Below are 25909 nucleotides of genomic sequence, written 5' to 3'. Positions count from 1 at the left end.
CCCTATAAAATTGTCAAAACAACCTAATGACGCTATATAAAACCTACTCCATATAATGATGTACTACTATATGTTGTGTGACACATAAACATTACAACAAAAAAACTAGTTAAGGAAGTTTTTAATGCAATTAAAGATATTAATTTGTGTTTCTAAATATACCACCAATACTTCAAAAATTGTCCTTAATGTTAGTGTCTCAATTAAAATTAGAGAATGCAAATGTAAGCGTCTAAAAAAAAACAAAAGATTAAGGTAATATATCCTTAATTTAATTAGAAACACTTTCTTTTTCCTCCTAAATTGTTGTTATTTTTTTAAAAAAAATTAACGCAAATAATTGCATTCCGATTTTTGTATCCTTAAAAGTTATGTAAGTTTTTTTAAGTGAAAGTTGCTATATATGGCGTATACGGAGACATTGTGTGTGGTATAGACTGATATTATACGTGTATAAAACAGTATACATAGATATGTTGGTATTTATTGATTTTTTAAAAATGTCAAATTTTTTTTTTCTGAACACAAAAATCAAAACCGAATATCGTTAGATTTATTATAAAATTACCTTTTATTTGTCATATAAGCTCTGAAGTTATTAATTAGTCACCCTTTTTTTCTAAAGGTTTATACCATTCCACGTATTTAAGATTATGAATTTTTTTAAGGAGACTGGTTCTTTGAATCATTCCACAATCTTATCGTTCTTTGATTAAAATTATTTTCTAGATTAGACATGACTTCTCTTTTAATATATGTTTCTCCGTTTGTCGGAAAAAGAGATCAAGGTAAATTAATATTGTAGTTAAATTTAATCCATCGTAAAATAGATAATTAATCCTTCTATATCGTCAAATAATCCTACGATCTCGCCTCATACATAATGCATATATACAACTCCTACACTAGCTAGTACAATCGTTAATTGTAAGAAAAAGGTGACATATTAGTGGATGCGTTTGTTTTCGGTGTGATTTAAGAAAAATTGTGTGAAGTGAGTTAAGTAAAGGAAGAGTAAAGTATGAAATGAAATATGAATAGAGAATAAAGTAAAAGAGATTAAAATAAGTGAGAATAAATATTTTGACTTTTACTACAACGAGAAATTACTTCACTACTATGGAACGTACCAAAATGACAAAATGACTCTACTACTATGGAACAGAGATAGTATAAGATTAAAACTGAAACACATAATACACCATATACACACTTTAGTAATTACCAAAGCATAGTCAATTTTTTGCATACATATAGTTGATGTATCATTTCATCATATACACAACACACTTTAGTAATTACCAAAGCATAGTCAATTCTTTACATGCATATATGCATTTTCATATACACACATAGTGATAGTATACTAGTTGCCTCCATCATTCTTGACCTTTCCCAGTCCAATAATCCGTACTATTCGGGTCAGGATAACCCGACCCGCTTCCTCTCAGATCATCCGCAGGGGCTCCGGCTCCGCTAGCGAAGCGCATGATGTCAGCATTGGTGGCGTCGAGCTCTCTCTGAAGGGTGAAAACCTGGCGCTGGAGAATGGTGATGGCGCCCACGCAGCCGTACACGGGGTCTTTCAGCCGAGCCTCGGCTTCGTAAGTCAGCGAGTTGACCGCGTCCTCGCGCTGGTGAGCCGGGATCTCGTTCAGCAGCTTGCTCACGTTGCTGGCGCCGAAGATTTTGTGCACGTTCACGAACTTCGTAGGCTCCTCTGGCGGGAAATATGGCGCGAAGATGCACCCGGAGAGGCATCTCCGCCGCAGGAATTTGCAGCCGGCACACGGAGGGTTTGAGTAGCTGCTGCTAGGAGAAGAAGCCGCCATAACTCTACACCATAAACGGGGAACATTTTTTTTGGTCCACACATTATTTAAATAAAAATAACAACAAACATTATTATATGGTCTTATGAAGCGAACATGATTATAAATTTAAATTTATAAATAAAAAAATTCAAAAATAATAGCATCACGAAGAAATTGAAAACCAATATATTTAATAAAAAAAAGCATGATCCAAACCAATTGTAATAATAACAAATGCATGTGTAATTCAGTGAAATGTGCTAAGTTGATGTTGTATAAACTCGACCAAATTTAATTTCAAGATGATGTTTGTGTATTTATGTTGAGATTTTGTGAAGTGTTAGGTTTTTTTTGAACGAATTCTTTATAAAAAGTAGAATTTGACAGCTTGAATTTTTTATGAAATAAAATTATTTTTTAATTATTTTTTAGAGGAAAAAAAGAAAGTAATAATTCCCCAGCCGCCATACTTTCTTCTATTGGAAAAATAGTAGTGACTGATGAATGCAGTATTTGTTTATGATGCGATCAAATTGTGTGTACATGGCTAAAATATTCAGAATATAAATATTTATTGATCGGTTAATTACTATACTTTCTTCCGTTGATTAAGTACATAATTTAACAATACGATTGAAGTAGGATGCGTCTGGCTATAATATATAAGCCCCATATATGTGAATTTTCTTTTAATTATAATTACCAGGAATAATACAGAGAAATAGTTTAGAGCTTTCTGATCAGCATATAAAAAACACTTCAGAAAGGAAAATTTTCAACAAATTTGTATTTGAGAATCTGAAAACTGCAATGAAAGAAAACGTTTTCAAATATATAAAAACTCATCCACGATTCTAATCAGTCTTTGTAATTTAACTTTAATTCTAGTGAAAAAAGTTATTAAGAAAATTATCCAAATGGGATAAACATAAATTGTGTGCATAGGAATTTTCAATGATTTCATCTCATATTTTTCCTAAAATTCCAAAGAAAAATCGAATGATGAGGATTAAGATATCAAACTAAATCTAACCACCAAAATAGAAAGAAATAAATGGATCTAAAAGTAAATTTGAAATTAATTAAGATTAAGCTAGAACCTGCCGGCTGGCTGGTATACACCTCCTTAGTTGGATCTCTCTCTCTTCTGATCTTGAAAAACCTATTCTTTTTTGTGAAAACAGCAGCTAGTTTATGTAGATCTTCGATCACCGAGCTGATATTTCAAATGAATATTCATTCCTAATTAATGTCTCAAATGCAAACTGTGTGCGTGTGCGTTTATGTGAAGGTGAAGAGAAAATATTACAAAGTGGGAAAACCCTAAAGGCGAATTGGAGACATATGGTTAAATATTTAAATATATGTATACCAATTATCTAAAGCTGAGGATCGTGTACATACATATATACATACAGAGAGTGTAAGGTATGAAGGAATCGATGCAAAAGCAAAAGCTTCAAATATTAATAGTAATTAAACAACATAATGTTGAGGCTGACTCAATTCTCTTAATTAATAAATTAAGCCAATGAATAGCTAAATGAATGGGGACAAATTTATAAAAAAAATTAAAAAAAACGGTCGGTGAGTGTGAGATTGTTTAACAAATTTTTGAATCTGAATGGTTATAAAGTAGTAATAATTTTTTTGTATAAAAGTATTCTTGCCATAAAAACAAATTGTGTATACAAAGACTGAAAATAGTTTTATGTTCTCACAATATTAATTTAGAGGGTTTCATTATAACTCGCCCATTATTAACTAGACATTGAAAAGTTAATTAATCACGAGATGTTGTGATGAATTCACCTGATGCAAACTTTTTTTTACTTGGATCTTACATATTGTTAGTAGTATATCTTTTAACTAGCTAGCTTATTTCATTACAAATTGTGAACAGAGATAATATATGATAATTATTCGTAATTTAAAATAATGTTTTGGAATGTATATGCATATTTTCAGATTTAATATTATTTTAAAATAATTCTTTTATTTGAGAGAAAAATGGATTATAGTATATGTTCTTTCTAACTATTTATTTGTCCTTATTAATTTATTTAATATAGTAACATTAGATATAACTATAGTGCATATAGCTCTCTCTATTTCAATTCTGTTTCAACTTTTTATTCTTATCCGTCAGTTGAACACGACAAAATATATGGAAAAATGCATTTTTTAATGTCTGATTAAATTAGATGGGACTTGGGAGCGTCAAAATATGACAAATGGAGTATTAGCTTAGCCCCTCCCTACTCTATGAGGTCACATGGGATTTTCTATTTTTATGTTTTAACCATCCATATATTTGCAATGATAATTTTTAATGTTGCTTATATAAAGCCACACATGTTCGTGATAATAATTCACAGTTGTTTGTGATTACAATTAATGGGTTCATTTTACCAGAACATTAGTGCATAACAAAGACCATTTAATGACGTGCATAATAAAGATCAAGTAACATTCATTAGATTAAAAATAAGTACTAGCAATCACATTTGTTAATAGAAACAATATATAATATCAATATAATGTTTTAATTGCATATAATCAGATAAAAAATTTGATAATTTTTTTTTAATGTTCATAGTATTTTAAAAATTGTTACAATATAAACACATCTATTATATCAGTATCAATATCAATATACTAATAAAAGTCAAATATCAATATAACCATGCATATATAGATTTATATATTATATAAGTGGTTAGGATGGAGTGTAAAAAGTTTGTCAATATATCAATACGTTAATAATGATATAATAATACATACCAAATGATGTATTTATGAATTGGTGCTCTTTGTTGAGATACTGGCACAGTTATATTGATATTGTATAGTACTACTTCTTAATTACCATAAGAATACGTATTTTGGATTAGTCATGAATTATATATAAAATTGATAAAATAAGAGAGAGGTAAAAGAGAAAAAGTAATTAAAGTATTATTAGTGGAGAAAGGGTCTCACCTTATTAAAATAAAAAGAATTTCCAAAATTAGAAAGTACATATTCTTATCAAATGTACTCCCTCCGTCCCATTGAAGATGACACACTTTCCTTTTTGGTTTGTCCCAACTAAGATGACCCATTACTTAAAATAAAAATACCTTTATCTCTACTTTATTCCCTCTTTCTTACTTTACTCTCTCCTCTTAACACACAAAATATAACTGCATAAAATCTCGTGCCGCCCAAGAAAGGAGTCATCTTCCTTGGAATGGAGGGAGTACTAAATAAGAAAGAACGTATATTTTTATGGGACAAAGAGAGTATATGATGATAGATTGACATAGCGTCAGTGTATGGTTATTTGATTGCTCGAGTTTGGTACTATTCTAGATCAAATTGTGAAATCATTTATATGGTTTATGCATCAGTCGACACCACTGCAACAAAAACATTAGACTTAAAATACTTTTTAATGTTATTAAGGATGCTAATTTGTGTATTTAACTATACCACCAACGCTTTATAAAGTGTCTTTATTGTTAGTGTCTCAATTAAAATTAAGGGACATAAATAGAGCGTCCTAAAATGATAAAAGATTAAGACAATTTGCTCTCAATTTCAGAATGTTTTGTTTTGCATCATAAATTATGATTGTTCTTAAAAAAATTCAAACGCTAATAATTGCGTCTCAATTTTTGGGTCTCTAAAAGATACATAGTACTATATGTATAAATACATCTATCATATTATGTTAGTACAATTCGTGTACCGATAGAATTATAAACATGCATTCATAGGGATTTGATCTATGCAAAACTAGATCTTAATGTCAAAACACAAAACAAAATCATACGAAGGGTTTTGATATAAATATGCATATATATCAGTTGATCACGCAAAACATCAACAACACGGACGTATATATCATCTTAAATCTTTATAAAATGTACAAATGATAATTCATCTAGGATTAAACAGTGAAATTATTTTAGTTGGAGGGAGTGATTATGACTAATTATTACATGATTATTCATCTAAAATTAAATCGTAGAATTCAATCTTACAAACCAAATATAATTCATATCAATCATAAAGTATAATCTTGCAAACCGAACGAGTCCTTAGTATAACAAAGATAAAAAAATGATTGATTGGAACAAAATTTGAGTGGTCAAGAGTATATCATTGTGCATGCCATTATATTCTGCAATTCATAAGATTAAATGGTAAAGTAGTTATGGTGTAAATAGTATCAATGATTGTATTTGAAAAGGCCAAAAAAATATGAATGCTAGCATCGAATTAAATTTTTTCCTTATCAGTTATTTTACAAGTTTAAAAATACATTTCATCATAAAATTAAATTTAAATCAGCATAGCATTGAATTTATTTCATCATAACAATGAATGCATTTCATCATATTACAAGTATATTAACTCTGATAATCAAGGTAGAGTGATAACTCTCATTTGCACTATTACAAAATTCGAGAATATATTTTATCTTAACATTAATTTTATATCATTATAATGACATTTGAAATAAATACTTACATACTTTGGTTTTTTATGGGACGTGTTAAGATCGTCGACTACAACATTAGTTTGATATTGTCAGCTTTGGGTCAAGTCCGCACGAATTTGATTTTGGGTCATTCCCAAAAGGTCTCAAACTAATTGGGATTGGACAAGAATTATATACCCCTTTCAACTTTCCTCACTCATCCGATGTGAAATGGGTTTGTAAAACAAGGACTATGGAGATCGATTAACATTAAATGTGTACGGAAATTATGTTAATTTGGCTAAAACTTGCAATTGAAAAACGAATTATCATAAGATTCATAACTTGTTATATTAATTGATAAAATTATCCTTAAACGTTATAATTAATGAAATTGGATTGTCATGAATCAATTGCAACCGTATAATATCAAATTCTAAAATTGATATTTATTATTTATAAGACGTAGTTTGATTTTAATTATAATTCTCTCTGTATATATCATACTCTACTGTGAACGTAACGTTATAATTAATTAAATTGGATTGTCGTGTGGAACCAATTACAGCCGTTTGGTATAACGCAATTCTAAAATTGATATTTAGTCTTCTTTATAAGATGCAATTTTGATTATAATTCTCTCTGTATATATCATAACGCAATATGAACATAATGGTAACAACTTTTTCATTTAGCAAAAAGTGAAGAGAATGTCGGCAGCATGGGGTTTAGATAAGGTAGTTAAGGGTATAGTATAAATTATGGTCAAAAGTCATGCATTTTCATCAATGTTATTTTTGGCCCATCTGATTGTATGCATGCATCTGAAATTGAAACCATACAGTACTATTTTGTCCAAATATTGATCACTTTAATTTTCATCATATGTACTTCTTAATTTACTTTTATTTATTTTTTTACTTTTGCCGACATGTACCTAGAAAGAAAAGAACGTTCACCAATATCCAGATACATAGCATTACTGTACTCCATGATACTCCCTCTATCCCCGATTAAGAATCACACTTTGACCAGACACGAGTTTTAAGAAATATAAATAAAAGTTGGTTGAAAAAGTTAGTGGAATGTGAGATCCATTTTTTTATATTAGTTTTATAATAAAATGTGAGTGAATTGAGTTAGTGGAATGTGAGACTTACTTACTATTTATGGTAAAAATGAAGTGTGACTCTTAATTGGGGACGGACCGAAATGGAAAAGTGTGACTCTTAATCGGAGACGGAAGAAGTATAACGACACACCCTAAGTGATGAGAGGCTTAACCTCATGTCCATTGGGGAACTAGGTGGGGCCAGGGGCCCAAGGGTCCCTCAACCATTCGACTATTACCTACTTTTTCTGTCTGACATTAGAAGTCTCATTTATGGACGACACGAGTTTTAAGAAATGTTAAGAAATGTGGGTGGAAAAAAGTTAGTGGAATAGGGGTTCACTTGTATATATTAGTTTTAAATGAAATGCGAGTGAAATGAGTTAGTGGAAGGTGGAACCCTCTTACCATTTATGATAAAAGAGAACCGAGACTCCTATTTATAGACGGACTAAAATAAAAAATGGGACTTCTATTTGCAGACAGAGGGAGTATATATCACTCCACATGACCGCAACATTTTGCGTATGTTTTGGTAGCGTAGTTGGTATAGATATTGATTTTGGAAACCATTGATCCCGGGTTTACGCCCCGGCATCCCCATTATGTTTGTATTTGTTCATGTCTCCTTAGGTTTCATTTAAATATTTTATCTTCTACTTACTAATTACATTTTACTAGTTAGATTTTTTAATGTTAGTAATTTTGTTTATTTTCTCTAGTAATTTTATATAATCTTATAGCTACTAATATTGTATAAATAATTTTATTTTGTATTTACAGGGAATAATATTATTACTCCCATAGATGTAAAAATATGTCATAGTATAATACTCCCTCCGTCCCGTATTACTCGCAATTTTCATTTTAGATCACTAATTGGAGATTGATTTTTTAATGTAATTAAATTAATATTTTAAGTATAATGAGAGATCACTTATTAATGAAATACTTAATTAACTCTAATGTATTAATTAAATATCCTAATTCATAATTCTTAAAATATAAATAGTATAAGTAGTTTGGGACGAGTTAAAATAGAAAAGTGCGAGTAACATGTTACACAAGGAGTATTATTTAAATCAATTTCACTCTATTATTCATGTCGGGTTCTTTCTGTGTTATAGACATCAAAACAACTCAACAAATTTTAACAGTAATTTAGGGCCCACGATTAGAATCCCGGCTCTGCTAATGCTCCTATCACATAATTTTGTATTCATTCTTTCTCTTGTTATTTTGGTTCAAATTAGCCGAAATGAGAGGCTTAACCTCCTATCAAATAACTTTGTATACATTCTTTCTCTTGTTATTTTGGTTCAAATTATCCGAAATCAATTCTAATCCTCTGGGACTTAACCTCCTATCACATAATTTTGTTCATTCCTTCTCTTGTTATTTTGGTTCAAACTATTCGAAATCATTTCTAATCCTCTGGGACTGTTCAATTTGCAAAATTGTGTTTCGGGATTAAATATGTAGTGTGTTTAGTTCATGAGATTGAATCTCGTAACTCAATACTAGATGGATAATCATATAATAATTAGTCATAGTCAACCCCCTTCAAATAAAATAATCTCACAACTCAATCGTAGATGCTACTATTTTATCTGGTAAACCGAACACCATCCTACTAAATTAACATAAATCAAGCCTAATGTTAGAGATTGAATACCTACTAAGACTTGAAATTAGAAAAATATTAGATGAAAATTTTGGGAAAAAAAATTAGTTTGAGGAAAAAAGAAGAAGAAAATGTCAAATTGATAAATTAAATAGAAAGTATAAGAAAAAGTTTAAAAATAGTCTCACATAAACATAATTTAAATTAAATTAATGTACTGTACAAATTCTAAAATATAGTATTATTTCATTCTCTTGTAGTTGAGTTATTTTTCATTTTGAGAAGTTTCCTCATAGTTGAGTCATTTTCATATATAGTACTATAATTAACATTTTTCCTCACTCTTATTTTACTCTCTCTTGATTTATTCTATCTACTTTATTCACTTTCTATTCTATTTTCTATACTTTTTCTTATCACGTACTTTTTTTTATCTATCTACTTAACATACGAAATATCTTTTTCTAAAATTTCATGCCGAAAAGTTTTACCTAAGCTATGAGAGAACGAAGAACGTACTAAATACATTATTATCACGACCACACTTTGCTAAGAATAACAAAATCCAGAAAACCACAACTAGGACAAGAACATAAAAAGAAGAAAATAGAAATAGGAGTTTGCAAGAATCAAACATTCATTTATACGATAACAAAACAGAATTCATAATAATTATACTTAGTACTCTCATTGTCCCTGAAAATTTGTCACTTATTTTCATTTTCGTCCGTTTCTAAAAATTTGTCACCTTTCACTTTTTCCATTTTTGGTAGTGGATCTCTCATTCTACTGACTTATTTTCACTCATATTTTATTATAAAACTAATATATAAAAGTAGAACCCATATTCCACTAACTTTTTCACATTTCTTAAAACCCGTGTTGGGTCAAATGGAGACAAATTATAACGGATGGAGGGAGTAACAAGGATCTGAATAGAACATTTGAAGCATCGATTTTCTAAAGACTCATCAAAGTACGGAACAGAATAAATGTTAAACACAGTGACATGTTTAAAGACATGCACCTACGAGAATCTTACTTTAAACAATGATCAACTGGCAAAACTCCGCTCAACTCCTTTCCCATTACAACTCAATCTGCACATTTAGAAATACTAGTGTTAACAACCGTGCTATGCACAGGCCAAATGATTTTCGAAAAATAATGTTGAATAATAAGGAAAATAAAATAAAAATTAAGAGAATAACCGTGGTGTTTATTCTTACTGTATCGAAATACACCTTGAAGAGTAGTAACATTATCACTTATAATTATGAGACATTGAATAGATCCACCAACGTCAACTACACAAAGAAAATTTATAATTAGTAGAATCAAAGAAAATTAAACATATTAATTTTATAAATTAATAAAACCTTAATAAACTTTCGCGATTTAGGAAGAAATTATAAAATTTGCACAACTATTATAAAAATGCGAAAACAATAGAATTTACAATTATAATGGTAGAGAGAATCCTATCAACTATAATTTATAATTATAATAGTAGAGAGAATTTACGATAATAATGATCCAAATTAAAAATTGATCCTCTAGGCCCAACCTAATCAAATTCTTCAGGATAGCCCACACAAAAAACAAATAACAACCCAATTCCTTGTATCTGAAAAGGGCCCAATACAAAGACTGATTTTTCTTTAAAAGCCCAATTTCGAAAAAAGGAAGGAGCCCAATCAATATTCATTAAACTTATCCACTTAACAATAACTACAATTAATCAATATAATTAATAAACATTATGATTTAATAACATATTATAATGAAAATATAAATAGCATTTTTCATTCTCAGCGCCGACATTACAAACCCGAGAAGATCATCCTCCTCGCCGACTTCGAAGTTAACCGCGACAAACGTCACCGGCCAAGGTACGAAATTCTCTATATATGCTCTAATGAGTGCAGATTAATTAATGTACCTACTTGTAAACGTTGCTATCCTCAATCATGGAATTAGAGACTTGAAGATGAATGAAGTGTTAATCAAGTCTGTCATGAATGAAAGTCCTTTCAGCTACACCAAGGAAGGAACAAATAAGAAATAATCTGGGAGCATTTAACTATGACTTTATTCCAGTCAGTTACATCTTTTGATCTTCTCTTTGTTCTAGATCATTCTCTCTTTCCTATATATGTAATAGCTTTTGCACGAACTGTGTGATATCAAAAAGTTGTCCTACAATCTTTATCAAATACTGCAGTTATCTTATTTCATTAGCCATGCCTTCAATGGCTTCCACTTTAGCTCTCTGTTTCATTATCTATCATGGTATCAGAGCCTAGGTTTCGTACCAAGGCTTTGACCTCTTTTCCCTTTCTTTTTTTTTAAACCCATAAAATGACAGAAAGCGATAGTTCGAGTTTCACGCAACTCACACCTGAAAATCAGATTCCTTCTATTCCGATTTTGCCTCAAAACCACCCTATTTCCACAAAATTATCTGAAGAAAACTATTTAATATGGAGGCAGCAAATTTTAGCTACTGTTCGAGGATACGGTCTGGAGCCGTACCTCATGGGTGAACAAGAAGTTCCACCGCAGATGATTGCTGTTACCGGATCAACAACAATGGTACCCAATCCCAGCTTTCTCGATTGGTATCGTCAAGACCAACGCTTAGCGGCGTGGCTACAGTCATCCCTCGCTGATAGTGCAATGGTTATAGTGGTTGGATTAACTACAAGCAGAGAGATATGGTCAGCTCTTGAGACAAACTTTGCAAGCCAGTCCAAGGCGAAAATCATGAACTACAAGCTTCAACTCCAGACAGCGAAAAAGGATTCCCTTACTATGAGCGAATACTTGAATAAAATCAAAACTCTATGTGACATGCTTGGTTCAGCAGGATGTCGAGTCATGGAAGTTGATCACATTCTTCACATCTTGAGTGGTCTTGGTGCCGAATACAACCCAGTCATGGTGGTCATAACTTCTAAAGGTGAAACTTGGTCTGTTCAGGAAGTTGCAGCTCTTCTTCTGAACTTCGAATCGAGACTCGAGGCTACCAAAAGTTCCATCATCAACATGGATGGCTCTCAGCCATCTGCCCATCTCTCTCATGCTCCAGCTGAGAAATAGGAAATTCATCCCAACCGTAATGGAAGCAACTACAATCGAGGGGAAGGTAGCAGAGGAGGTGGCCATTTTCGAGGTCGTGGTGGCCGTGGAGGATACAAAGGTCGTGGAAATAGAGTGACCTGCCAGCTCTGTCAGAAACCTGGTCACATGGCGAATAAATGCTGGTACAGGTACCAACAAAACTTTTCGCCGGCTATTTCGCAGCCTCATCAGCCAAACTTTAATGCTCACTATGGAAACTCCTCTGCAACTCCTTCGGCAAATATGGCACAAAGTCGAGGCAATCAGAACATTTATTCTCAGTCTAACTATGGTGCATTTAATATTGTTGAAAAGGCTTTGCTAAGTTGTAACATTCCCTACTTGCCAATAAAATCAAATTCTCTTTTTCATCCTTGTTGTGTTGCTAAGAGTCATCGTCTTCCTTATATTTCTTCATCCTCTCCTGCACCCTTATGCTCAAGGAATGGTTTCAAATACTATGTTAATTTCATTGATCAGTTCAGTCAATACACATGGCTTTATCTCCTAAAATCAAAATCTGATGTTATTACTGCATTCAAACATTTCATGGCTTTAGCAGAAAATCAATTCAATACCAAAATAAAAGGCCTCCAAACTGAAGGGGGAGGTGAGTACAAGGGGCTAGTCCCTCTCCTTCAGTCTTGTGGAATCCAACATCGTGTCTCCTGCCCATACACTCCCCAACAAAACGGAATGGCCGAACGTAAGCATCGCCATATCACCGAAATGGGCTAAACCCTTCTTGCTCAGTCCGGACTTTCGACATCCTTTTGGGATGATGCTTTCTCCACTGCCGTCCATATAATCAACCGCCTACCCTCATCCACTCTAAATTTCCTTTCCCCTTATGAGAAAATTCATCGCAAGAAACCTGACTACACGTCTCTTAAAGCCTTCGGTTGCCTGTGTTACCCGCACATCCGTCCCACCAATCACCACAAGCTTGAATTTCGCTCAGAAGCTGCTATCTTTCTTGGTTACAGCCCATTCCACAAAGGCTATAAAGCTCTTCTTCCAAGTGGGAAAGTAGTCATCACCAGAGACATTCTCTTTGACGAAAACACTTTTCCCCGTAAGCTCTCCAGTTCATACTCAAGTTCCTCTTCATTTCCTTCCCTAGTGCCCAATCTATCATCCTCACCCATTATTTCATCATCACCTCCACCTTTTCCTTCTCTGCCACCTGCTCCTCAGCTCTCACCCATCCCAACATGTTCTTCCTATCCGAGTACTCCTTCTCCAGAAGATCTCTCCCCTACCGATGCTCACGTCGATCCCACTCCTGCTGCAGATACTTCCTCATCCACTCCTACTGCAGATACTTCCCTGCCATCTTCATCTCATTCTCCAAATTCTCAGCCATCTACTACTGATCTATCATCTGACCCTCCTCCCCTCGTAGCAAAGTCAACTTCTTCTCATCACATGGTGACTAGATCTAAGGCGGGAGTTTTCAAACCAAAAACCCTCTACCTCGTCGCACTTGACCCCTCATCCACCGTTCCTCGCTCAATATCTATAGCCCTCACAATCCCTGTTTGGAAAGCTGCCATGACTACGGAATTTTTGGCTCTCCTCCGCAATAAGACTTGGATACTCACTCTATTACCTCCCGGCAAAAACCTTATTGGGTGTACTTGGATTTTTCGAATTAAACAACATGTCTCTGGATTGATTGCCCATCACAAGGCTCGCCTAGTGGCCCAGGGATTTTCTCAAGAACCTGGCTTTGATTTCACCGACACCTTCAGCCCCGTGGTCAAACCAAGCACCATCCGCCTTATTCTTAGCATTGCTGTGTCATCGGGCTGGTCTATCACTCACCTTGATGTGAACAATGCTTTTCTAAATGGGTCCATGGAGGAGGAGATCTATATGCGCCAACCTCCTGGCTTCGAGCAAGGTGGTCCCAACATGGTTTGTAAGCTCAATAAAGCCTTATATGGCTTGAAGCAAGCTTCTCGAGCTTGGTTTCTCACCATACAGTCAGTGCTTATGGGTCTTGGCTTCTCACAGTCGAAGGCAGACACTTCTCTATTTTTTCGCAAGAAGGGAGCGGAGGTCATTTACCTTCTTCTTTATGTCGACGATATGTTAATAACAGGGTCTTCTCTCTCTACAGTACAGCTTGTTATCAAACAACTGAACAGTAAGTTCTCACTGAAAGATCTCGGAGAAGTTTCACATTTTTTAGGTGTCGAGGTTTCCAAAACCACTCATGGGATTCATCTCTGTCAGGCTGCCTATATAAAAGAATTATTGCTTAAAGTCAAGATGGATGGCGCCAAAGCTTCCCCCACACCTATGATCTCTGATTTGAAATTGAGCAAAGATGAGGGTGATCCTACCATTGATGGAAAACTTTACAGAAGTGTGGTTGGAGCTTTGCAATATGCAACGATCACACGGCCGGAAATCAGTTTTTCAGTGAACAAGGTTAGTCAGTTTATGGCATGCCCTCTCGATCAACACTGGAAGGCCGTAAAAAGGATTCTTCGTTATCTTGCTGGTACTATTGATTATGGGATTCATATTCGTGCTTCAAATTCTGAGCTCACTGGATTTTCTGACTCGGATTGGGCATCGGATCCTGATGATCGTCGTTCTGTTTCTGGTTATTGCACTTATTTTGGGGGCAATCTTATTTCTTGGTGCTCCAAAAAGCAGAAAGTTGTATCTCGTTCTAGTACTGAAGCAGAATATCGAAGTCTTTCCCTCGTTGTTTCTGAGATAACTTGGCTAAGCTCACTTCTTGCTGAATTAGGCTTGAAACCTTCACATTGTCCCACAGTCTGGGTGGACAACCTCAGCACTATAGCTCTTGCATCAAACCCAGTGCTCCATGCTCGATCCAAGCACATCGAGCTCGACATTCATTTCGTCAGAGATAAGATTGCTGAGAAGAAGATTGATCTCCGACATGTTCCCACAGCTGACCAGACAGCAGACATCTTCACCAAACCTCTTAGCCAACAATTCTTCTCTCGTCTACGGAACAAGCTCGGAGTATGTTCACGATCCTCGATCGAATTGAGGGGAAGTGTAAACGTTGTTATCCTCAATCATGGAATTAGAGACTTGAAGATGAATGAAGTGTTAATCAAGTCTGTCATGAATGAAAGTCCTTTCAGCTACACCAAGGAAGGAACAAATAAGAAATAATCTGGGAGCATTTAACTATGACTTTATTCCAGTCGGTTACATCTTTTGATCTTCTCTTTGTTCTAGATCATTCTCTCTTTCCTATATATGTAATAGCTTTTGCACGAACTGTGTGATATCAAAAAGTTGTCCTACAATCTTTATCAAATACTGCAGTTATCTTATTTCATTAGCCATGCCTTCAATGGCTTCCACTTTAGCTCTCTGTTTCATTATCTATCACTACTAAGATTTCTATCATCTATTTCCTGAATTTTCAAACAATAGATCTCAGAAACTTGCTACCAATGCTCCAATCTATATCTATAATTTTCAAAACTTTCTTTAATTAGTTAGTATCTGATACTTTTAAAAATTAGTCATTCTATCATAGGTTTCAAATTTTATGTAATAGGTGTACATTGATTACTACACCTGCTATCATTTCTATCATAAATGTGTTTATTTTGCATAACCTATTTCTGCACACAGTAAGCATAATGTACATTACAAATAATGAGAACTGCTTTGAAGATGTTAAGCTTATCATATTTATAATGATTCACACATTCTGCAATTATATGTACAGCAAAAAATTATACAATTATTTTTTCACATTCTTTTAAATTTAAAATAGCTAGATTTCAATTAATTACTGTCCTCTTTCTCTATTTTCTTTAGAGAAGCGAATTTTAGGGTTCAGTATGGTGTCCCCTTTCTGTCACTTTCTGCATCTGAATATTATGTTCACACATCTTGACTATATACATATGTTTTTTCAGGGACAAATTGCAAAGTATGTAAATAATGGATCACAACGAGTATTATTTCAAAACTGCATTATTATATTTAATTTTCCGTAAAAAACATGAATTGCATATATATTTATAAGTTGATATTTATGAAAGGTTTTAAATATGTATTTAACATATGAAATACTATTTCTTTTTCAGAGACAAAATGCATTGGAAACTGGAGTGAATCAGACAACTTTGGGAGAATGGAATAAATAGATACTATATTGTAAGGGTGTGTCTGGTAGGCTTGAAACACCTTGGAACACCACTGTTCACACCCATTTTCCACCGTTTGGTAGCTCATATACAAATCGCACGACCCGGTAAAATCAGTCGAGTTTCCGATGTGTACATACTACTATCAGCGGTTTCATGTTAACTCAATCTCGGCAGTGAGCAAGTATTAGAGATCAGGTTTTCAGGATTTGGCTGAAACGGTGGTGTATACCCATTTTTACCCTCCGAATTTCTCCAATCGAAGCAACCATCACCCCCTTCCGTGCACAATTGAACTGGTAAAGTGCACTTATCCGACAGACGCAATTTCAGAGCGGCTGCGTTGTGGAATCCAAATCCGACTCAGGTGTGTTTTGAATGTTCAATCTGTGGAGTTTTACCTCGATAAGGGTCCGATCTGTTTGGGATTACTCCGTCGGGGTGGACGATGTCTTCGGATTTGATGAGTTTGGCGGTGCTCATGGTTTTGTCGCCGTTGAGCGGAATCTTCTAGCGGCAGAGGATGGTGTGGTTGGAGGGCTTGGCGGGGGGATTTTCTGGTAATGCGGAGGCTAGGGTGAGAAGGAAGACGATGCCATAGATCTGACAATCCATGGCGTCCGGTGAATTTTGGGCTCTGTTGAGAAGAAAGAAGGAGGGTAGTATAGGCATGACATAATTATTTTCAAGGGTTCTCAAGTTGAACCAAACGACTGAATTGGGCTTAATAATATGGGTGGACTGAACCAAACAGATGATAATTGTGCCCATCAACTCTGGAAAAGTCCATTTCCAACAAATCCCTGAAAATAATTGTGGGAGCTACCATCCGAGCCCTAATAGAATAATGGTATTTTTTTTTATAAAGCCTATGCAAAGCTAACATGAATAGGTTGCAGCCATACCCTTAAATTCTCGGTCCATACAAACTAATCAGACATAAGATCAATATTAAACAAACTGCAGTTTACAATAAGATAATAAAATTTAAGATAAGACGGTGCCCAAATTTCATAATGTTTCCCGCCCAAATGTGGGCCCAGTGGCACTTTTGTAACTTTTCCAAACAAGTCTCCCTTTATATGAGTATAGATATATGTATGAATTAGTACTTAACACTTGCCAAAACATACATACGTGGATTTTTCTTAAAAACCCAAGCTTACTAAATTTATTTACATGAATTTCATCTGATCAAACTAAGTTTATTCCATCATTCCGCCATATCTGAACACGTCTTTTGTGCCACGCAGTTGACCACCTTCCGCATACACTTGACCGACCAATCCTCTCCATAACACTCGGTTCATTCCTTTATGTACACTAACTCGAATAATATTTGCAGTCCTATCGGAGGCCGAATTCGTTTCATCCAATCATCTATGGCGTAACGAACAGATAGACCTCACATAAAACAAATTATTTATGACAACATAATAACTTGAAAAAAATCATAAATGCGAGTTCAAAAAAAAACACATGGAAATGATACTCCATCCGTCCCAAAGAGTATGAATTATTTCCTTTTTCGTCTGCCCCTAAAGAGTTTGAACTTTCTTCAAATAACATACTACCCCTACACATCATTTTATTTACAACTTATACCATTATCATTAACACTTACATCATTATAATAATGTAGACCTCATTTTCCACTAACATTATTTCCATTACTCTCTCTCTCTCTTACTTTTTCCCTTATTTATTAAAACTCATGCTGAACTTCAAGTTCATACTCTTTGGGGACGGAGAGAGTTCAATTTTTTTGTAATTTATACTCCCTCCGTCCCCCCAAAATTCGTCACTATTTGATCCAATCGGATTTTAAGAAATGTAATAGAAAGTGGGTTTAAAAAGTTAGTGGCACGTGTGTTCTACTTTTATATATTAGTTTTAAAATAAAATGTGAGTGAGAATGAGTTAGTGGAATGTAAGGGTGTCTCCGGTGGCGCCCCTCCCACTCGCCCCTCCCTCTAGCCCTTCCCATGCCACGTCAGCACTAGCCCTTCCCATTCCACTGCCACATCACTAGCCCTTCCCACTGCACTAGCCCTTCCCACTCGCCCCTCCCACTAGCCCTTCCCACAATTAAATTAAAATTCACGGAATTAAAATTCGACACAAATACGAACGGGAAATACGAATATTTCAATAAGAAAAAAACATACATCATTCGAAAAAAAAAATTACATAGTAGATAGAAAAAAAAAACAACCACATCAGTGTCCACCCCTCCGCATCCAAACCTCTTCGATGATATCCTCCTGAAGTCGAATATGGGCATTTCTTTGCCGCATGTCGGCAAATGCGCGCAACCGCTCAACCTCTCCATGAGGTACCCCCATGTTCACATTCGCGGTGGCCACGCCGTGGCTTGGACCGGCACCCGTGTCATCTTCGCTGGTCCACTGAGTCAGTTCGTCCCCTTCACTTTCGACAATCATGTTGTGCAAAATGATACACGCGTACATGATGTCGCCGATGTTGGGAATATACCACTGCCGTGCCGGACCCCTCACCATCGCCCATCGACTCTGGAGCACACCAAATGCGCGCTGCCTCCTGTCGGGTCTCAAAGTAGGACTTCTTTGGCCCGATCGCATGCTTGATCGTCTTCACAAAGACGGGCCAGTTTGGGTATATCCCATCCGCCAAATAGTATCTCATGTTGTGCTGGTTGCCGTTGGCGACGAAACTGATGGTGGGACCAACGCCATTGCACTGATCGTTGAACAGGGGCGACGACTGGAGGACGTTGATGTCGTTGTTCGACCCGGCCACTCCAAAATAAGCATGCCATATCCATAGCCGGTAGTCAGCTACAGCTTCAAGGATCAACGTGGGATGCTTGGCTTTGAAGCCGGAAGTGTGTATCCCCTTCCAGGCGGCGAGGCAGTTCCTCCACTCCCAATGCATACAATCGATGCTGCCCAACATCCCAGGGAACCCGTGCACCGACCCGTGCATATTAATCAGCCGCTGGCAGTCTTCGGGGCTCGGACGCCGAAGATACTGATCCCCGAATATCGCTCTAACGCCCGCGCAAAACTCCAACGGACACTCGACGGCTGAAGACTCCCCAATGTGGAGGTACTCGTCGAACATGTCGGCCGGGCCTCCGTACGCCAGTTGCCTGATTGCGGCCGTACACTTCTGTAATGGCGTGTGTCCGGGTTTGCCAGCCGCATCCTCCCTGATTCTGAAAAACTCGTACCTTCTCTCTAATGCACCAACGATAGGCATAAACAGAGGACGATGCATCCTAAAACGTCGGCGGAATAAGGCATCCCCAAAACACGGCTCTGGAGCAAAGTAGTCCTCATACAACCGCTGATGTGCAGCAATGTGGTCCCGGGGTACATGCCGTCGGCGATGGATCGGCCGAGGCACGGCCGCCGCCGCTGCTGCCGCGCGCTGCTGCCTCTGCGCGATCCGTCGATCAATCGCCGCTTGCACAGCGAGATCCAATTCATCATCACTAAAGCCATCACTATCACTAGCGCCTATGCCACTACCACCCGCACGACTACTCGCCGTTATAGATAATTGAAAAAAGAGGTTAGAGAGAGAAACTTGTCAACACAAGTGGTGTGAATGAAATGATGTTGGAGGAGCCCTATTTATAAAGTTTTTTTTTTTTTTTAAAAAAATTAAAAATTCCGGACGTCCGACCTTCGCCACAGTGGCGGACGTCCGGTCGGACGTCGACGCGAGGGGCGAGCCCTTCGCAGGGGCACTCGGGATGGGCGTGGACGTCGACGGGCGAACGGGAGGGGCGCCGTTGGAGACACCCTAAGGTCCACTACTAAAAATGGTAAAAGTGAAAGGTGACAAATTTTTATGGATAAGCGAAAAAGGAAATAAGTATGGAGGAAGCAATATATTCACACTGACCGTGTATGATATATAAAGCACACCTGGTATGCTTTCCAACTTCAGATATAATCTCCACCTTTGAGTTTAATTTCCTCGTGATCGCCCTTTTCGAAGAAAAAAGTAGCACGCTATTTAGCTTCAAGAAGGAATCTAAAGTAAGATAATATGCGTCTATCCTATTGATGATATGCATTCTATACTTCGTCTCAATTAGAAATACTTTAGATTTTTTCTTCTCGCAGACTATAGTTCTCTCTTTAATTAACACGACAAGTTCAATTTATGGATTAATTTATCTGGAAGTTAGTTACATTAGAGTATTAATTAAATTCAATGATCTACTTATTTTGATCATCCTGAATCGAAAAATTAAATCAAAAAATTGTATTACTCCAATTAATTAAATTTAAAATAAATTAGTTTACTTAAAAGAGCCCGGAACTAAATTTTATACTCAGCCTAAACAAACTTATTTAGCCCACATTTTAATTAAGATCCATGCAACAAATATACTAACCCATGCCCAATACCTTAATTTAATCGGTCCATACATAGATAATAGTAAAACAATTTTCCCTCCCTCGCATTTTATGAAATAAAATAAGGGCCCAGTCTATATACCATCTAGCGTCGGTCTCACTCTTCCTCCATTTCACGCACTACTCAATAGGGGTGAGCAAAATAATCGAAAACTGAATATCCGAACTGAACCAAATCGAAATTTTGAAATTCGGTTCGGTTTTTTCGGTTTTTCGTTTCGGTTCGGTTTTAAAAATACAAAAGTTTCGGTTTTTCGGTTCGGTTCGGTTTGGGCGAAAAAAAAGCCGAAAAACCGAAAAACCGAATTATATTTTAAATATATTATTATATATTTTTATCCTATTAATTTAGTATATTATATCATATATATAATATATATTCTTCTAATATATTTTTATATAATAAATATTATATATATTATATTAATTTTATATTATATATATTTATATTCTGTTAGTATATATAAAATAAAATAAATTAGATATATGTATTTTTTTCGGTTTTTTGGTCTTTGTTTTGAAATTTCGGTTTTTTCGATTTGGTTCGATTTTTTAAGTTCGGTTTTCGATTTTTCAATTTTTCGATTTTTTGGTTTTTCGGTTCGGTTCGGTTTCAATTTTAGCCTAAATTCGGTTTTTCGGGTTTGGTTCGGTTTGGGCGAAAAACCGAACCGAAACCCAAATGCACCCTACTACTCAAGGATCCGTCGCCGCCCTGCCCCGTAAATGCCTTTGAAAAAGTAATAATCCTTTTGTTCATAAAAAATATTTCTAATAATAGACGATACGATAGAATAGAAAAAAATTGTAAAAGTATTGTTAATTAAAATAAAACTACTTTTTCATATACAGATAGAATATGAGGAGTGATCAATTGCTAACCCATCATTTAATTGCTAACTACAACTAATTTAAGATTATAGGATTTTGAAAAACGTGTGGTTTATAATTTGCCACGTGTAAATTTTGTTTTTATTAATTAAATCGAAAAAGATAAAAAAAAACTCCAAATTAGGGTTTTGGATGAAAATGTCAATATAGTGTTTCGAAAATATAAACACAATGCTTTGAGAATGTAAGCACAATGCTTTAAGAATGTTAACCCATTGTTTATATTTACATTCTACATGTATTATATTGACATATTTTATATAGTATGTTGACATATGCATGTAGGATATCATTGAAATCTTTGTAAAATTATCTTTAATTTGATATATGTTTATGAATTTAAAGTTTTGGGATTTCTTTTAAAAGCTAGTTATAACTAATTTTGTAGTTAATTGATATTAATACCCCTATTGATAATTTTTGTGCATGATATTAATACTCAAGAGTTGAATGGTCTTCACCTTCAATTTAAAAATCTAATACCTATCATTTAGTTGTAGTTAACAATTTAAGGATGAGTTAGCAATATAACACACCCCATAGAGTATATAATATAAAATCACCATCATAACCATTATATTTAGAGTTAGAAACTTCTCGAAAATATGTTACTAATATTAAGTTTATCAATAACAAACATAATAAGTACTAAAATTTAAATGAAATAAATTCGAATAGCACCTCAAACTCAAAAGTCAAATCCGCGTAGCCTTATATTTTTTCACATTTTTACCTTTAATTTTTCATAATAAAATAAAGATAACTGAAGCCAACCACCTACAGTGTTAATTTAGATATTTTTATTTAAAGAAGAATCAATTTTAAAAATACGTTCATTATTTCTTAAACAAACTAGAATAAATAAGTACTCCGTCCGTCCCATTTAAAATGGTCACCTTTTCTTTTTTGTTTGTCTTAATTAAGATGACCACTTTCCAATTTTAGCAATAACCCCCTCTCTTATCTCTCCTCATTAAAATATTCAACTAAATTTTTTCTCTCTACTTTATTCCACCTAACAACACTTCCTAAAATCCCGTACCATTCAAGAACGTGGCCATCTTGAATGGGACGGAAGGACTACTAGGAGTACTATAATAAAATTCAGAGAGAAAAAAGTGGTTTACTAATTGCGTTCGTTTGCATCTACAAAAGGCAGGACCGTAACTCAGGTGATGGCACTTAACTACCAACAACTCAAACGTTACTCCATCCGTCTCCGATTATATATTTTACTCCATCCCATATTAATATGTTTTATATTTGGTCCAAGGGATCACTATAGTAACACCAAAGTTAAAATAATAACCAGGCAATTAGTCTATAGTATATAGACAAACAATTTGTGATACATAGACAAACAATTCTCAACATATGGTTCCAAGCAATCTGTGATACGAAATCAAAAATAATCAAACAATCTGCGACACATACACAAACAAATTTACCACATAGCAAACTAAAGTTGAATCTGATCCTAAATCTAAGACTTTTGATATGGTAAATTGTCATTTTAATTTGGATTGGCAATTTAGTATAAGTCTCGTATTAATATGTCCCATATTGGAGCTAGAGTTGAGCCCGTATGCTCACACAAAATTTGAATTTTGCTACAAATCTTAAAAACATATTCCCTCCGTCCCATTAAAATATAGGTAATGTGTATGACACAAAGATTAAGACAAAGTTGGTAATGTAAGAGATATGAGAAAAATGGTATGGTAAAATAAGATAGAGGATGAGAATGGTAGTTAAAGTAGTGAAAGTGGATACATTATTAAATTAATACTCTCTCCGTTCACAAAAAATAGAACACAATTACCATTTTTGGCCGTCCACTAAAAGTAGAGCACATTCATTTATGTAAAGTTTTCAACAAATAATAACCCTACCCATCATTCCACTAACACTACTTCTCATTCACTTTTTTTCTCTTACTTTTTTTCGCTCTCTCTTACTTTATCAATTCTACATTAAAAACCTGTGTCATACACAAATTGTTCTTATTTTTTTTAGACGGAGGGAGTATAATTTTCCAAAATTGGAACGCACATATTTTTGTATTTTTATTGAACGAATGGAAATGGAAAGTGCACGTATTTTTATGGGACAATAATTTTTCATTACAAAATTTTATGGGAAAGTGCACGTAATTTTATGGAAATGGAAACTATAAATTTTAATGCAAAATTGGAATAAATTGTTAGTGGGATGAGTTCACTATTGTAGTGTTCAAGTTCTTCGATCAGAAGATGAGCAGTTGAGGATTTTTCTGCGTGAATTTGTAAGAGGAGATCGACAACCAGACGTGATACGAATCCGGGTAGCGCTAAACCAAGGAAAGTGAAGAGAAGAGGTGACAAAGAGCCAAGCCGCAACTGGGGTCAAATTCGAGCAAATATTCGCCTATCCATATGATGTCCAAATGCTTGTCAAAGACCACCATTGTCTTCTCCATCGAAAGAGCTTCGCGTGAGTACCTTGCACGCCTCAATCGGAGCTCGGATTAGAAAGTTATGGTCGTTTTACAAAAACTACGCAGTCCAACAAGCAAAACGCCCGACGACAGTGAAAACGCCCGGGCAAGGCCCCAAAACGCCCGACCGAGCGTTTTGTGTCCGAGAAGACTTCAAAAAGGCGGGATTTTGAATTATTTTGAGTGCATTTTCATATTCCAACCCTAGTTTGAGTGACTTTTCATCTCCCAATCTCCCACATTTATAAATAGGGCCTTATGTATCTTTTGTAATAGATTAGAGATTAGATTGAGAATTTAGATAAAAAGAGTGTCTCCTTTGTGGGAGTCCTTCCCCATGTTGGGTGAGATGAATGTTTGGAAAAATCCATAGCCGGGCTATGGTTACTTTGTGGTTAGCCCGGGGTTAGCCACTTGGTAAATTCACAACTAGCACCATGTAACTAGTGGCGGAGCTTGAGTGAGAGTATACCCTAGGGGCGGAGCTCGAAAGAGTATACCTCTAGTGGCGGAGCTTGAACGAAAGTATACCCTAGTGTCGTGTAGCTAGCGAGTGAGTCGATATAAATGGTTACTTGGATGAAAGTTACCAAGGGTTGCCATCATCTTTTTGGTGGAGGTCCTTCGGTCTTCAAAAGGTCATATGTTCACTCCTCATTTTCTTCCATTTCGATCCCCTTCGTCCATTTTATTTTTGTTCTATCTTTTTGCAATCCGGATCACCTAATGCATTTCCTAATTCATCTCCTACCCCACCCCTCACAAACATATTATATTATAGTGGGGTCCATTCTCATGTTTGTGAGGGGTGGGTGAGGGGTGGGGTAGGTGATGAATAAGGGAATGCATTAGGTGATTCGGAGCGATCTTTTTGTGGGATGGAACACCTATCATTTTTAGTGTAATATTTATTTAAGTTTCAATGTAATGCGTTTTTATGTTTTTGTTTTTACAAGAACAAGTCTTGGGCTAATTTTGGAGTTTCTCATCAAGACGCCTCTAACCGATCACGCTAACAGCCTGCAGGTATTCAGTAAGTCTCAATTATAGTTGTTTCTTTTTTAAAATTTTTGACCGTTTTATGCCAATATTATTATTTTGCATTTATGCTTCTCAATTCGTCCAAATTGGGTGCGTGGAATTCAGATTTTACTGGTATGATATGATTGTTGCATTGAAGGAGCATCCTTGAATCAAGCTGCTCTAGTCATCAACAAAAAAGTTCTCTCATTGAGTCAGCATTGCACTCAATGATTTTTGATAATGGTTCCTTGTTGCTCTATCCATCATCTCTGTTGGTTGAATTTCGTTCTGATTTTGAGATATAAATGAGTCCATGCCTGCCAGTTGCTCGACTAAATGTGCCACTATTATTGTTATACTCCTGACATCTAAGCTAATACTAACTCATCAATAAAAAAATATTATTGGTAGTGGACGTCATGAGTTTTAACAAATTGGTAAAGTAAGAAAGAGAGAGTGAGGAAAATTAGTTAAAGTATTGTTATTGGAAAATGAGATCCGCATCAATAAAGAGAGATAACTTACTATAAATAGATAGAGACTAATTTTGGTGGATGTTCCAAAATAGAAAACCAGAACTATTTTTATATGGACAGAGGTAGTGTCACAAATGCTGAGAGAGATCATTAGAATGTCATGTAATGTGTCAGCTTACATGGTTGGTGAAATGACACTAGACAGGTATTTTAAGTAGAGAATATACTTTATAGTTATTTAGTTTTCTAGATATGAATATAAGGTAAGTCTCATTTCTATGCTTTGCTGTATCTTGGAGATACTTCGGTGAGATATAGTACTAGTACTTTT

At 35.1% G+C, this 25909-nt stretch overlaps 2 protein-coding genes across 2 annotated transcripts; both read right to left on the bottom strand.

Annotated features, from left to right (window-relative positions):
* Window positions 1–1178: 1178 nt before the first annotated feature.
* On the bottom strand, window positions 1179–3220 carry LOC125193391 (LOB domain-containing protein 25-like). The gene is made up of 2 exons (XM_048091172.1): window positions 2915–3220; window positions 1179–1836 (listed from the first exon to the last, which is right to left on the bottom strand). The coding sequence occupies exon 2, from the start codon at window positions 1830–1832 to the stop codon at window positions 1380–1382; it is 453 nt and encodes a 150-aa protein (XP_047947129.1). The 5' UTR covers window positions 1833–1836; window positions 2915–3220; the 3' UTR covers window positions 1179–1379.
* A 12326-nt stretch (window positions 3221–15546) lies between these two features.
* On the bottom strand, window positions 15547–19558 carry LOC125194860. Its single transcript, XM_048093076.1, has 2 exons — window positions 19095–19558; window positions 15547–15553 (listed from the first exon to the last, which is right to left on the bottom strand). The coding sequence occupies exons 1-2, from the start codon at window positions 19556–19558 to the stop codon at window positions 15547–15549; spliced, it is 471 nt and encodes a 156-aa protein (XP_047949033.1).
* Between the last annotated feature and the right edge of the window lie 6351 nt (window positions 19559–25909).

This window comes from Salvia hispanica, chromosome 6, assembly GCF_023119035.1.
Source record: "Salvia hispanica cultivar TCC Black 2014 chromosome 6, UniMelb_Shisp_WGS_1.0, whole genome shotgun sequence".
Classification (NCBI taxonomy): domain Eukaryota; kingdom Viridiplantae; phylum Streptophyta; class Magnoliopsida; order Lamiales; family Lamiaceae; genus Salvia; species Salvia hispanica.
This window is presented reverse-complemented; position numbering and strand designations above follow the sequence as displayed.